Source organism: Equus quagga, chromosome 2 (genome assembly GCF_021613505.1).
Source record: "Equus quagga isolate Etosha38 chromosome 2, UCLA_HA_Equagga_1.0, whole genome shotgun sequence".
Taxonomy (NCBI): Eukaryota; Metazoa; Chordata; class Mammalia; order Perissodactyla; family Equidae; genus Equus; species Equus quagga.
In genome coordinates, this window is record NC_060268.1 from 114,318,082 (window position 1) to 114,331,874 (window position 13,793).

The following is a 13,793-nucleotide window of genomic DNA, read 5'->3' on the forward strand; positions in this document are numbered from 1 at the left end:
TATGTTAGGAGACTGGGTCCTATGTAATGTTTTAGTTTAGCAGGCAGTCATCCTATTTAGGTTTAGTGTGCAGGTCCTGGTCTACTTTGTGAACTGTGGTTCTAAGGACAATTTAATTTCAGAGCCTTTGCAGTGCTATTTTGGTCTGCCTGGTTTATCTGGTGCCACTGATCCCTGCTGGTGTCACCTGAGGGAACAGAGAAGCCTCCCCAGGCTGGGCTGCCTGGTGTAGCTAGGTGGGGGAAGGTTGTCTTGGCCAGTGGGGCCAGTTTGTTGTTGTGGGGGTTTCTTTGCTGGTCCTGCCTGGGCACACATTGTTTTTAGGTAGGGGAGGAGAGTCTCATGCCTGGCTCAATGGCCCACCTGGTGTATCTTGGTGGAGGAAGGGAGATTCAGATCTTCAGGGAAGGCAACACTTGCCCTCACTGTCAGTGGGGCTTCCAATCCATCGCCTTTGCCAGTGCTGCCTGGTTTGCCTGGTGTTCCTGGTGAGATCCAGTTTGAGCTGGAGGAAGAATGAGCCTATCTGAGCTGCCTTCTGTTGATAGCTTGGGGGTTGGGAAGCAATGTCCCTGAGTCGCCTTTCTGTGGGTTGTGAAGTAGTGAGACACTGGCCACTATGTCATTCCTCTGGTCCTGGGGACCCTCACCAGCTCCTCTTTCTCTTCCCACCTTTCACAGTTCTTTGGTTGTCTCCAGTGCTCTTGTGTTCTTTTTGGAGTTGGTTATACGTAGTCGAGAGGAACAGAGGAAACATGTCTACACTATCTTTTCCAGACCAGAAATCCTTAGTGGTATTTCTTACTGTAATTATGTTAAAGGGAGAAGTGGAATCTTCCTGATATTGAGTCCTCCTTTCCAGATACATGGTCATCTTTATTTGTTCAGTAGGTAACATTAATAACACCTCTGTTGGGTCGTGTTGAAGAATGTAGTTAAGGCGTGTAAAGTCCTTAGAGCAGTGCCTGTGTAAAGCACTTAAAAGTGTTAGCTAATGTTATTCCATGTGTCCTTTGGTAGCATATTAAAGCTTTTAAAATTTTGAAATAAATTTCTAGCACATTTCTTGTTAGATTTATTCCTGAGTATTTTATCCTTTTTAAATTTTTTTTGCAAATGGAATCTTCCCATCTATTATATTTTCTTTGGCTCTTTGTTTTTTTGGCTCTTACATGAAAATATTTTAGTGCCATTCTAGATGTTGCCTCCTAAGATGTTGTAACATCTTTTCTTTTAAAGGTAGGACCCATAACTAAAGTCAGAGCTCCAAAAATGTGTGAATGAGTGAGCTCTTCATGTGGCTCGGCGCTGTTCTGCATACTGCTCTTACTCTAAATGCTGTCTTTTACGTAATCTGAGATTTTCCCTAGGTAGGGCACACATTGTGTTGTATTGATCTTACTATTAAGACGCTTTTTCACGTGTGCTGTTATCAAGCCTTGATTTTTTCAAGTCACTCCTTGGACTGTTGGTCTTGGACACTCACCTGCAGGGCCATGCATCCCACCTGTGTGCTTCTCTGCTACAGAGTATCCGTCACCTATACTCAAAAAGTAGCTCTTGGCTAAGTGGGATCTCGAAGTAAAGTATGGAAACGTGGATTGGGTCCATTTACTTAATCTAAACAGGTGATGAAATACTGATAATTTAACAAGAAAAAAAAGCCTGTGTAAGTACAAGATTCTTCTGGAGTGTGCAGCAGTAGGAACAGTGAAATTGAAGTGCTCAGTCCACCTGGTGGTGCTCGAGTGTCACATGCAGGCCGTATTCACAGGAGATTCATTTGGTTGTTCTTTTCCCAGAGGAGCTCTATGGTGACTTTGAAGACCTGGAAACAGGAGATGTGCACAAGGGAAAATCAGGCCCAGATACTCAGGTATGACTTTGCTGTGGCCAGGTTCCAGTCACTGGTCATTGATCTGTGGTCATTATGTTCTGAGAGAGGCCCATATTGAGAAGGCAAATCCTACTTGTTATCTGTGTAGATTACAGATGGATGGATTCCTTCCTAAAAATATGGAGAGTGGGGACAGATCAAAGGTTTTTGGTTTATTATTCTTGATATTTTGGGTGACACTTACTACCTCTTCTTGTCATTAGGATTCTTGAGTCATTGAAAGATTTAGCTCCTAAGTCACTGCCTTCCCTCCACCATTCCTTCTGCCATCACTCTCCTCTTCTTAAGTTTAAGTGCCCTTTTTAAAGTACTATTCCCTGTTCTCCTTAACATTCCTTTAGAGCAGTGTCTGGGGAGCATCTGTCCGGTGCTTTGGCATTCCCAGCCAGATTAAGGAATGGCAGTTAATTGTAATGCAGATGTCTAAACGTCTCTTATAGCAATACAGGTTATTTAGAGCCAAAGGCTTGTTTTGTTTTGTTTTCATTATGATTGTAACTAAGATTTTTGCAGCTCAAATAGAACTTTTAAAATCTGCTTTAATGTTTAAAGAAAAGATCTCCACAAACTTTTATACAATTTTTTCTTCTGGAAATTGAAGATTGAAGATGTAGAGGAAGAAGTTAAGGAAGAAATTGACCGCAGCACAGAGGAAAGCGCCAAGAAAAAGCATTTGGATAAGAAGAGAAAATTGAAGGAAATGTTTGATGCAGAATATGATGAAGGAGAAAGCACATATTTCGACGATCTTAAAGGAGAAATGCAGAAACAAGCACAGGTACGAAAACTCAGTTCCTGTCAGCCTCATTTCAAGGCTATAGTATAGTGTTGTGAATATGTAACTTTATTTAAGTGTCTGCTCCCTGACCTGCTTCTCTGCCTGTTGTCTGGACTCTTAGGTCGAGATGCAGATGTGTGTTCATTCATGCAGTCTTGTAATTGTTTCTTCAGTCAGAAATTCACCAGAAAGATATTAGTGCCTATTTTGTACCAAGCATCAAGGAAGCAAAAATGGCTGAGATACAGCCACCACTTTTGAGGGTCTCACAGTGTAGTAATTTGAGACAGTGTGTTTATTTAAATGCAAGCGTTGCTTTAGCATTCTGATTACTGCTCCCTGGAACCATAATGATATATTCTGAATGGGTATGTGATTCTTGGCCTGTATGGCTTATGAACACACCCGTGCTCTCCAGGGAAGGGTTTCTGAAAATTCACCTTGGTCAGAGTTCAGAGGATATTTCAAGTGTAAGGTCAGATATGGAGATAAAGGGAGCATGGGGAACGCTGAAAGGGAGATAGTCTGGCCCTCCTGCCTGGGGAGGCTGAACAGGCTGAGTTGACGAACTCACTCTGAAGGAGACACCAAGATACGTATGCAGTCATGGTGAGTGTTTGAGTTGTGCTTTGACAAGTGGGGCTCCCAAGAAACCCTTTAAGCTGGAACATACCTTAATATGCCTTATGTAAGTTAAGTATATACTTTGTGAAAATGTGGTCAACAGGCTTTGCTCAATGTAGGCCTTCATCTAGTCAAAGAAGTATCTCCTGGTTAGTCATTAACATAGTGGTTTCACGTCTTTTCGGACCCTTGATAGACATGACTAAGAAATGTAAAGCTAGTTCTGAAGTGTTTGCTTCAGGCCATTTGCAATTTAAAGTTACCTAAAACCTTGTGGGCTGTTGTAAAAGACTTGTAACTTTTTACTCTAAGTGAACTGGGGGCCAGTGGGGTGTTTTGAGCAAAGGAGAGACATGCGTGATCTGCTTACCTTTGAAAGGATTGCTCCAGCAAGAGTTCAGGAAGATTAAAGTGCCTCACACTGGGAGCTGAGGAGCAGTGTGGCAGTGGAGGTGAAAGAGAAAGAGTCAAATTCTGGATATACTTTATTTGAAAAGTAGAACAATAGGATTTCCTGGTGGATTGAATGTGGGGTGTGTGAGAGAAATAAGGGTGGCTTACTGGAAGGATTGGGTCATCATAACTAAGATAGGAAAGCCTGTAGTTGGTGCAGGTTTGTCCCAGAAGATGAAATTTGGATCTGTTAAGTTTGAGCTAATCTTTCAGACAGTGGAGTAGTCAGTGAGGAGTTTGGGAGAGAGGTTGGGGCCAGGGATTTATGTATTCTGTCCTCAGCATTTAGATGCTACTTAAAGCCATGGAATGGATGAGATGACCCGGGGAATGAGCATAGAGACAGGAGAAAAGAGGACCAGGATGGACACTGGGTACTCCATTGTAAGAGGCATGGCAGAGAGGAAGAAGCAGCAGTGGGGACTGAGCAGTGCTCAGGAGATAGAAGAAATCTAAGAGAACGTGAGGTTTGCAGGAAGCCACCGTAGAAGGAAGTGATAAATTGTTTTAAACCCTTCTGATATGTTAACTATCATGAAAACAAAATTGACCACTAGATTAGGAATGTGGAGGCCTTTAGTGATTTTGGCAAGCATTTTTATGGAGTGTGGGTTAAAGTCCCAATTTAGGGGATTTAAGAGAATGGGAGCAGAGGAACTGGAGACCGTAACTGTAGAAAACTTCTGTGGCATTTTGCTTCAGGGAGAAGCAGAGAAATGGGGCAATAGTTGGAGGAAGTGAAGTCAAAAGAAGGTTTTAAGGTGAGAGAAATAACAGGCAAGATCTGTTAGAATAAAGTCCAACAAGAATGGATGATATCCAGTATGCAAGCGGAGTTTGGCATTAAATAGAGGCATGGATAAGTAATCTGTAACAGCTGCCCAGCAGCACTCTCTGTGGTCATCGAAATGTCTATCTGTGTTCTCCTGTTTTGTAATCTCTAGCCACATATTGATACCACTTGAAACGTGGCTAATGTGACTAAAGGACTGAATTTTTACATTTTTATTTAATTTTAATTTCAATTTCATTTGCCACGTGTAGCTACCATATTGAACAATGCAGAGCTATAATAAAAGGCTGGATATGACTGTCACCCCTGGTAGATGGGGTGACTGTGGAAGTTCTTTTAGATTGCTTAGTTTTTGAGTGAATTAGTCAACAGCTGAGAGTAAGGATGAGGGAGGAGATAATGGGTGTTCAAAGAAAGGAGAAAAAGTGTGAAATAATTGTTTGGAGAGTAAGAAAAGCAAGTGTGGACTGGGGAAGTGAAGGGTGGTTGCTGACCAGCGTTAAGGGCTCCTTTCAGGGTTGTTTACATTCTCTATACCTTAGAGCAGCAGAGAAGAAAACAACTGGGACATAATCCTGAACAAACTGTAAAGGTGAAATGTATATTGTTTTTAATAGCGATAAAGCCTAAATAATTCTGTCCATGGTTCTTTTATTTAGAAATTGCTCATTTTTTAAACGTTAATCTTAATTTATTAAAGATAACGGCATTGTGGGGTTTTCATTGTTCTTTTCTCCTCTCATATATAGCTTAACCGGGCAGAATTTGAAGATCAAGACGATGAAGCCAGAGTTCAATATGAGGGGTTTCGACCTGGGATGTATGTCCGAATTGAGATAGAAAATGTCCCTTGTGAATTCGTGCTTAACTTTGACCCCCATTACCCAATTATTTTGGGTGGTTTGGGCAATAGTGAGGGCAATGTCGGATATGTACAGGTAGGTACCCTTTGCTGCACTCTTGACACTTGAGGGTCTTCAAACATGCTTCCACCACTAATCTTACTGAAATCTCTTCTCCCTCAGATGCGTCTGAAGAAACATCGTTGGTATAAGAAAATCCTGAAGTCCCGAGATCCAATCATTTTTTCTGTAGGGTGGAGGAGATTTCAGACCATCCCGCTCTATTATATTGAAGACCACAATGGAAGACAGAGGCTTCTGAAATACACCCCACAGCACATGCATTGTGGAGCAACCTTTTGGGGTAAAATATGGTTAGAATAACTTGCTTTTAGGTTAATTTAAACCTTTTGGGCTTCATCATTAATAGTTTTGCTTTTTTCCATTCATGAAATCCCAATTCGTAAGATTTTTCTCTTTTTTTGGATTGGAGTATATATGTAAAACAGAATCCAAAATGTGTGGTTCACTATATATATATTTTTTGTTTGTTTGTTTCTGTTTTCTTTAAGGTCCTATCACTCCACAGGGAACTGGCTTCTTGGCAGTCCAGTCTGTTAGTGGTGTAATGGTAAATATCTTGGATGTTTTATTTTACAGATTGTGTTTGAGAAGTATATATGAATATGGAATATGTACATGAAACTTTAAGTGGAAAATGACTCATTTTTAGTATTTATAATAAACTTTGCTTTTAATTTTCTTACATCTTTTTAAATAGGGTGTGGGAGTAGAGAAGAGGGAGCTAGAAGGATAATTGTCATGGTACTGATGGCATTTCATATTTTTATGTATTTTTGGACTTCTTTTCGAACAGTATTTAAGCAGCATTCACCGTGTGCTGAGTGATATACAGGTGTAGTTCGGAGATACTGCCGGTTCGCTTCCAAACCACTGCAAAAAAGCAAATGCCACAGTAAAGCGAGTCACAGGAGCTTTTTGGTTTCCCAGGGCATGTAGAAGTTATATTTACACCATATGTAGGTATATCAGATACCATTCAGACATAGGACTACCCTGAGTAATGCTGGTGTAGCAAAGTCTGTTCACACAGTCTTCGTTTGATCAATCAGAGCAGGTGTTATTGGCCCTATTTAACAGAAAACAGGGTAATGAGCAGATGGAGTCCTCCCTGCGGGTCCACAGTTTAACTTATTAAACATTGTGAGCAAATTTTCATTTTCCTTTTCATTCCAAATAGATCATTGTTGTGAAATTATGTTATATGAAATCACCCTCAGGAAAATACTCAGGACATCATCATTAGTTGCATTACAGTTTCAGGTTGCTTTTGTTAAAATGCTGTTTTGCCTTTCAGATGTTCTTCTTTCTTAGCTGATTGTAAGTGAAAGGCACTTCGGTAATTTATTGCATTACAAAGAATCGTAGCTTTTCTCTTGCCGATATTAGTCCTGTATTCAAATTTTGGGGGTTCCTTTTTAGCCTGATTTCCGGATAGCTGCCACAGGAGTTGTTCTTGATCTGGATAAATCCATAAAAATTGTGAAGAAATTAAAGCTAACTGGTTTTCCATTTAAAATTTTCAAGAATACTTCATTCATTAAGGTCTGTATGTCGGTATATTCACATATTTATAAAAGTGTATATTGTTAAAGGAGGAATGAAATACTTCTAAAATATAAGTCTAATGTTTTCAGAAAAGTATTTGAAATCTTTAATAAACTTGGTCTTTGATATTTTTAATTTACTTATTTATATTGGTCTCTGTGTTACTTAAATATGCTCAGAAATCTTCAGGTGAAGTAAAATAGATTTAATAATTTAGGCTATTACTTGTTACTTCCGTGTGAGACTGTCACAGAGCTAATACTGAAAATATGCAATCACTCACTAGTCTTTGTTTCCTACCTTTTTGGTTTGTGTTAAGAAAGGGGAGAAATTATAGGTTTGTCAAACAGATCAGTAGACAAAATAGTTTGCAAAATACTTGTTGGCAAGGGGCTGGCCCCGTGGCCGAGTGGTTAAGTTCGCGCACTCCGCTGCAGGCGGCCCAGTGTTTCATTGGTTCGAATCCTGGACGCGGACATGGCACTGCCCATCAAACCACGCTGAGGCAGCGTCCCACATGCCACAACTAGAAGGACCCACAACAAAGAATATACAACTATCTACCGGGGGGCTTTGGGGAGAAAAAGGAAAAAATAAAATCTTAAAAAAAAAAAAGATAAATTCAAGATTTAAAAAAAAAAACAAATGAGTAAAAAAAAAGTTGCAAGTAGAATTGAATTAAAAAAAAAATACTTGGCAAGTGTGCAGAAAAATGGGCACTCTGCCTTGCAATATAACGTGGGAGGATAGTTTGAGCAACATTTATTGAAAATTTCATTAGTGGGGGTGTTTCCATTAAAAACACAGTTAAGATTATCATAAAATGTTCTTGTAATATAAGGTAATAGTACCATTAGCGTTTATCTAGCTCTCTTTATTTTCTGAGTCTGTGCGCCTGAGTCATAGCGTATGAGCTGTAGTCCAGGCCTGTGAGATGATAGCAAAGGCTGTCTAGGCCAGTTCAGTCCAATAAGTATCTTTTTTGACCTTCTCTTCTACAGAGATACCAGTGATGAACGTGCTAATGAGTCCACAATAGAGTCTTGATTAGTGTTACTTTGGGGAAAATACAGTTGTATTCTTTTTGACCTAGTAATTCCACTTTTAGGGGGAAAAATACATTTTGATTATTTTATCACCCTTCAATGAGTTTTTTAACCAAGGATATATTTTTGAACTAAGAGGTAAAGTATCTGATTTTGTGTGTTTTAATTTTTTTTCATGTACCTGTAGGGAATGTTTAATTCTGCCTTAGAAGTGGCAAAGTTTGAAGGTGCTGTGATTCGAACTGTCAGTGGAATAAGGGGGCAGATCAAGAAAGCACTCCGAGCTCCAGAAGGAGCTTTCCGGGCCAGCTTTGAGGATAAGTTGCTGATGAGTGGTAAATATCCTCTGTGATGTGTTCACGACAGCATGTCACCATTCACTGTTGACTTCTAGCCAGCATGGAGTAGAGGCTGTAGTTTAGGTCTTTAGAAAAGCAGGGTCGGCTCCAGCCCTCCCCAGCTGGAGCATCTTGTGCAGTGTGCCAAGTCACACTGTGTCTGGAGCCATGTGGTTCACACCCAGTAAAAGTTGTGTGATATTCAAGAGCAGTTCACTAGGTGATGTCTCTCTTCAAATGCTGTGCTACCAGCTACGGAAGTTTGGGGTGAATGTTTTGTTCTTTTGTTTGACTAGATGGATATGAATCTTCTTTTGAAAATGTTAAAGTAATTTCCTCTCTTTCCAGATATTGTCTTCATGAGAACTTGGTATCCTGTCTCCATTCCAGCCTTCTATAACCCAGTAACATCTTTGTTGAAGCCAGTTGGTGAGAAAGATACCTGGTCAGGAATGCGAACAACTGGTCAACTCCGCCTTGCCCATGGTGTCAAACTGAAGCCCAACAAGGATTCTCTGTATAAGGTACGGCCATGCATGTGCCCTGTAGATGGAGGTCATCCAGATGCTTCTACATAATGTTGTCTAGGCTTTGAATTTTCAAGTAGAAAGTCTAACATTATATTTGAACGAACATGTTGTGTCTTCATAGAGTATTTTAGAAAGAATGCAGTAAAGTGGTAATGTTGGTTTTCTAAGGTTTAAAAAAGAGACTTAAACTTTTCATTGTATACTCTTTTGAACTATTTTTTTTCCACCATATACATGTATTACTTTTGCAAACAATGTGCTAATTCTTACTGAAGTAATGTTGGTTTTTTGAAAGTTTTAATAAATGTTTTGCTGAAGTGTTAATGTACCTGCAGAAAAGTACACAAATTATAAGTGTACAGCTCACTGAATTTTAACACGCCCAAATCACCACCACCTGGATCACACAATAGAACTACCAGCACAACAGAAGCCCCCCTTGTGACCTCTCCCAGTCACTACCCCAGCTCTACCTCAAAGATAGCCATTGTTCCGACTCCCAACTTGTAAATCAGTCCTGCCTCTTTTTGACTTTTATAAAATATGGTGTATACTATTTTGCCTGGCTTCTTTCTTTTGGTATTATGAGATTCATCCATGTTCTTGTATATAGCAGACATTCATTCATTGTTATCATTGAGTAGGATTCTATTATGTGACAATGTCAATTTCTCCATTGATGGATATTGCTTCCAATTTTTGGCCCTTACAAATGCTGCCCTGAACACTTTCGTGCAACTTGTTTGGTGTGCGTGTGCACACGCCGCTGTTGCATAGATCCCCAGGGCTGGGATTGCCGGGTTACAGAGGATGACGCCTGTAGTATTCTGAAGTCATAGCAGGTTAGACTCCCACCAGCAGTTTATCAGAGTTCTAGTTGTTCCGCGTCCTTGCGAGTAGTTGGCCTCATCAGTATTTTATTTTAAGTTCTCAGTGCGTGTCTGGATTTCCATTTTCATTTAGATTTTGGTCTCTGAGAACTTTCATTATTTTCTTCACAGGTTAACACTACATTTGAAAAGATTTGTTTGTGTTAATGTAAGATATTTAATTGTTTTGTAATGAGAGGGTTGTTCAGGATATCAGTCTGCCATTCTGCTGGAAACAGAAGTTTCCCAAGCATTACTTTTTCTATAATAGTTAATAATAAAATTTGAATCATGTTACATGAATTTCTGGGAAAATACACTTCAGGACATGGTACTTGTTATCCAGCCTGTGGTGCTTACTCTTTTTTGGAGAAGGTGATTTCTCTGATTTGTTTTATTTTAAAGCATTTTAGGTTCCTAAACAGAGAGTATTGAATATTATCATGGATGGTGTCTTTAGTGATAAATTTAAAGACAGAAGAAATATTGTCTATATAGTTGGCATCGACCTTGTTAAATGTCTAGGGCAGAACTTTCAACTTATTAACTATTTCTGAGGCAATTAAGAATTTTGGTCTTCTCAGTTTAAGCATTTAGAACTTAGATTACCTTAAAAATTGAATGTAGAGAGTATTTTGCCTTCCTCTGTTGTTTAAATCTCATTTTTCTCAGCTGGCCTTCCATTAGAAACACAGTAAAGTTAAACTTAATGAGAATCAGGAATGGGGACACTTTGGCTGTTGATTGGAGAAAGAACTACATCCTTAAATCCAGAGAGGTTGATAGTCAAGATGAACAGCTAGATTATTCTTGTTAAGCTAGGAAAAAAAAAAACCTCAGGGCCAACTCTGCTAGCCTAGTGGTTAAGTTCAGTGCCCTCCGCTTTGGTGGCCCAGGTTTGGTTCCTGGGTGCAGACCTACACCACTCGTCTGTTAGTAGCCATGCTTTAGCAGCAGCGGCCTACATACAAAAAGAGAAGATTGGCAGTGGATGTTAGCTCGGGGAAAATCTTCCTCAGGAAAATAAAACACCTCAGTGCCCCAAAGATCAGGCTTGAATTTTGCGTTAAAAGAAATGTTGCATCTGTTCCTCTGCTCTGTTGAGACCCCATAATCCATCCTGTAGAAGTGGGCACAGTTGATTTCTTGAAGAATTATAAATACATTCTAGCTGTCTTTCTGTTTTGAGCCGTGCATGTCCATTGAGGCAGTCCATATTTTGATGGATGATGAAATCCTCATTTCTGATAGTCAGCAGACTCTGGTGTTATTAATCTTGTGAAAAATCAGTATGTCATAGTCTGTATTTTATTTTTCTTTTCAGCCGATCATGAGGCAAAAGAAACATTTTAATTCGCTGCACATTCCAAAAGCCTTGCAGAAGGCCCTGCCATTTAAGAACAAACCCAAGACCCAGGCAAAGGCAGGCAAGATGCCGAAGGACAGGCTGAGACCAGCCGTCATACGGGAGCCTCATGAAAGGAAGGTACTGTCGACCGATGGCTTCCTGCATGTTGCGTTTAGACTTGAAAATAATGCTTTCAGCAGCACACTTGGCATTTCTACTGCATTCTCATTTTTCATCTGGAAAGGATAAGGGCCGAACTTACTCAAGGCACTAGAAACTAGAAGTTGGAGGAAAGGCCAAAGTCCATTTCCCTTGTTTTGTTTAGTCCTGCTCTGCCTTACGCATTTTAATGGGGAGTAATAGGCACACAGCTGGCGAATCACTCTGTTTTAGTGGTACGTAGTATCCACAGAGTGATTAACGAAGGTGGTTTTGTGGTGAAGGTTGTTATTTAAGTATTTTGCTAAATAAAGATGCTCCTACTTACATCTCCATGCAAATTATGTTTCCCTAGTTCAGTATCGATTTTCGCTAGGTTAATATTCATTTGGATCATGGATCAATTCTAGTTGTGATAGTCAGCTGAAGTGTTTGGGCCCCTGACTCTTGGAGGGAAAGTGTGCTGAACTGTTAAGGATGTTGTGATGCTCACTGGGTTTTGTCCTTGTCAGATCCTCGCACTGCTGGATGCCCTGAGCACAGTGCACAGTCAGAAGATGAAGAAGGCCAAGGTGCAACAGCATCTGCACAATAAAGAACACTTCAAAGCGAAGCAGAAGGAGGAGGAAGAGAAACTGAAGCGACAGAAGGACCTCAGGAAGAAGCTCTTCCGAATTCAGGGTCAGAAAGAAAGAAGAAATCAGAAGTCTAGCCTGAAGGGGCCTGAGGAGCAGTCGAAGTGAGCTCCAGACAGATAGAGATGGATGGTTTCAAATATTATAGTACTTATAAACGACAAGTCAGGGGACGAGCCCAAGAAAGACGTCTTTGTTGGATATATTGCCCAGACTGTGCCTTTGAGAGGAGAAGTGGAAACTGCTGGCAGCATCTAAGTTATGTTGAGATTAAAGCAATATAATTTATGATTTTGTAGATTCCCTCACATTCCTCTTACCTATCTCAGTTTAATTATTTGTGCTACAAAAATATCATTAAAATATTTTCCTGTTAATTTTGGCTTAGTAGTTGTCATTAGGGATGAATGCTTGATGATTGTGGATAACTACTTATTTTGACACCTTCATGACGAGTCTTCCAGAAGGGGAAAAATATTAACTTGAAACCTCAGCTTTAGAGTAAAGTTTTAGAGCAGAGTGTATGGTATAGTGCACAGCCCTGTTTCCCAGAGGCCACATGACATGCAATAGTGGGACAGCCTGACTGCGGCTACGAGAATCCAGCTGCTTCTAGTAAGCCAGACTTACAGAGATTTGCAAAACTGTAAAACAATGCCACTTTCCCACAAAGTATTTTTGCTTTGGGAAATATTTTTCACAAGAATATGCTATTTATCTTACCACATAATGGGCTTGTTTTTGTTATTTTAAAACAAATTAATAAAAATACTTTAAATTTGTCTCAGCTTTAATTTCTTACGTAGTAAAAATTGATAGATACAACCCACATGAAAAACAACTTTTTGAGGTCCTCATTCATTTTTAAGAGTGTAAAGATCTTAAGATCCAAATATCTGGGAGCTCCTGCCCTGAACTACTCCCTCCTGAGAGGGCCACCCTGTGCTGCTCGCCACTGTGTCCTCAGACCTAGTGCTGCCGGTGCCGGGCACCTCAGGGGGCTGCAGTAAATGGAGGAGTTAATTAAATTCCTGCTCTATCAGTGAATGTGCTTTGGGATTTTTCCATACCTGCCAAGACACTGTGGCCTGGCAGCAAGTGCACAGAAGACAGAAGGGGAGCTGCTGCTGAGCTTTCTGCCTACCTGAGCCATTCTGAGCATGCTCCACCTGCCCAAGACCTCATGTGTAGGAGGTGGCTTGCCAATCTCAGGGTTAGGGGGGACTTGAAAGTGATAATGTGCTTTAAAAAACATAAGTTCTGGGGGCTGGCCCTGTGGCCTAGAAGTTAAATTTGGTGTGTTCCACTCAGTGGCCCGGGTTTGGTTCCCAGGCATCAACCTACACCTCTGGTCAGTTGACTGTGCTGTGGAGGTGACCCACATACAAAATAGAGGATGATTGGCAAGATGTTAGCTCAGGGTGAATCTTCCTCAGCAAAAAACAAAAACAAAAACCCATAAGTTCTGGCAAAGTTAACAAAGAACATGATGAGAACCTAATAGGGAAGTTGGTATCTAAGTGGAGCTGTTTCACCATCCTCTTAAATTTCTTTTCCCTCCTGTGAACTGACTGAAGATGGCCCCAGCACACAGGACTGGCTTGACTCAAGGAGAAAGAGCCTGGCCCGTGCAAGCTGCTGCCCTCCACCGAGGGAAGGCAGCCAGAGCGCCAGCCTGAAGGGCCACCGTGACCAGGTTTTTCTCTCTGGACACTGCCATCTGATTGATAGAAATACGGTGCTACCACGTTAACAGAAGGGAAAAAGAAATAGGCAAAATGAATTTTCATATTTTTAAGCCAATATATCTAAAATACTATCATTGCAACATATAATCAATACAAAAATCATT

The 13,793-nt window shown here is 40.4% G+C and overlaps 1 protein-coding gene across 4 annotated transcripts in view; it reads left to right on the forward strand.

Moving 5' to 3' along the window:
* BMS1 (BMS1 ribosome biogenesis factor) overlaps positions 1-12,318 on the forward strand; it is a 38,872-nt gene extending 26,554 nt beyond the window's left edge. For 3 of the 4 annotated variants that reach the window (XM_046653958.1, XM_046653959.1, XM_046653957.1), the window contains exons 14-23: positions 1,803-1,876; positions 2,499-2,675; positions 5,295-5,483; positions 5,571-5,751; positions 5,960-6,018; positions 6,891-7,013; positions 8,250-8,397; positions 8,749-8,924; positions 11,124-11,285; positions 11,819-12,318. In XM_046653958.1, coding sequence (XP_046509914.1) covers positions 1,803-1,876; positions 2,499-2,675; positions 5,295-5,483; positions 5,571-5,751; positions 5,960-6,018; positions 6,891-7,013; positions 8,250-8,397; positions 8,749-8,924; positions 11,124-11,285; positions 11,819-12,049 — 1,520 coding nt within the window. In that variant the 3' untranslated portion in view covers positions 12,050-12,318. The remainder of the gene's footprint in view (positions 1-1,802; positions 1,877-2,498; positions 2,676-5,294; positions 5,484-5,570; positions 5,752-5,959; positions 6,019-6,890; positions 7,014-8,249; positions 8,398-8,748; positions 8,925-11,123; positions 11,286-11,818) is intronic. The other variant, XM_046653960.1, reaches the window with a different exon arrangement.
* Positions 12,319-13,793: the final 1,475 nt, after the last annotated feature.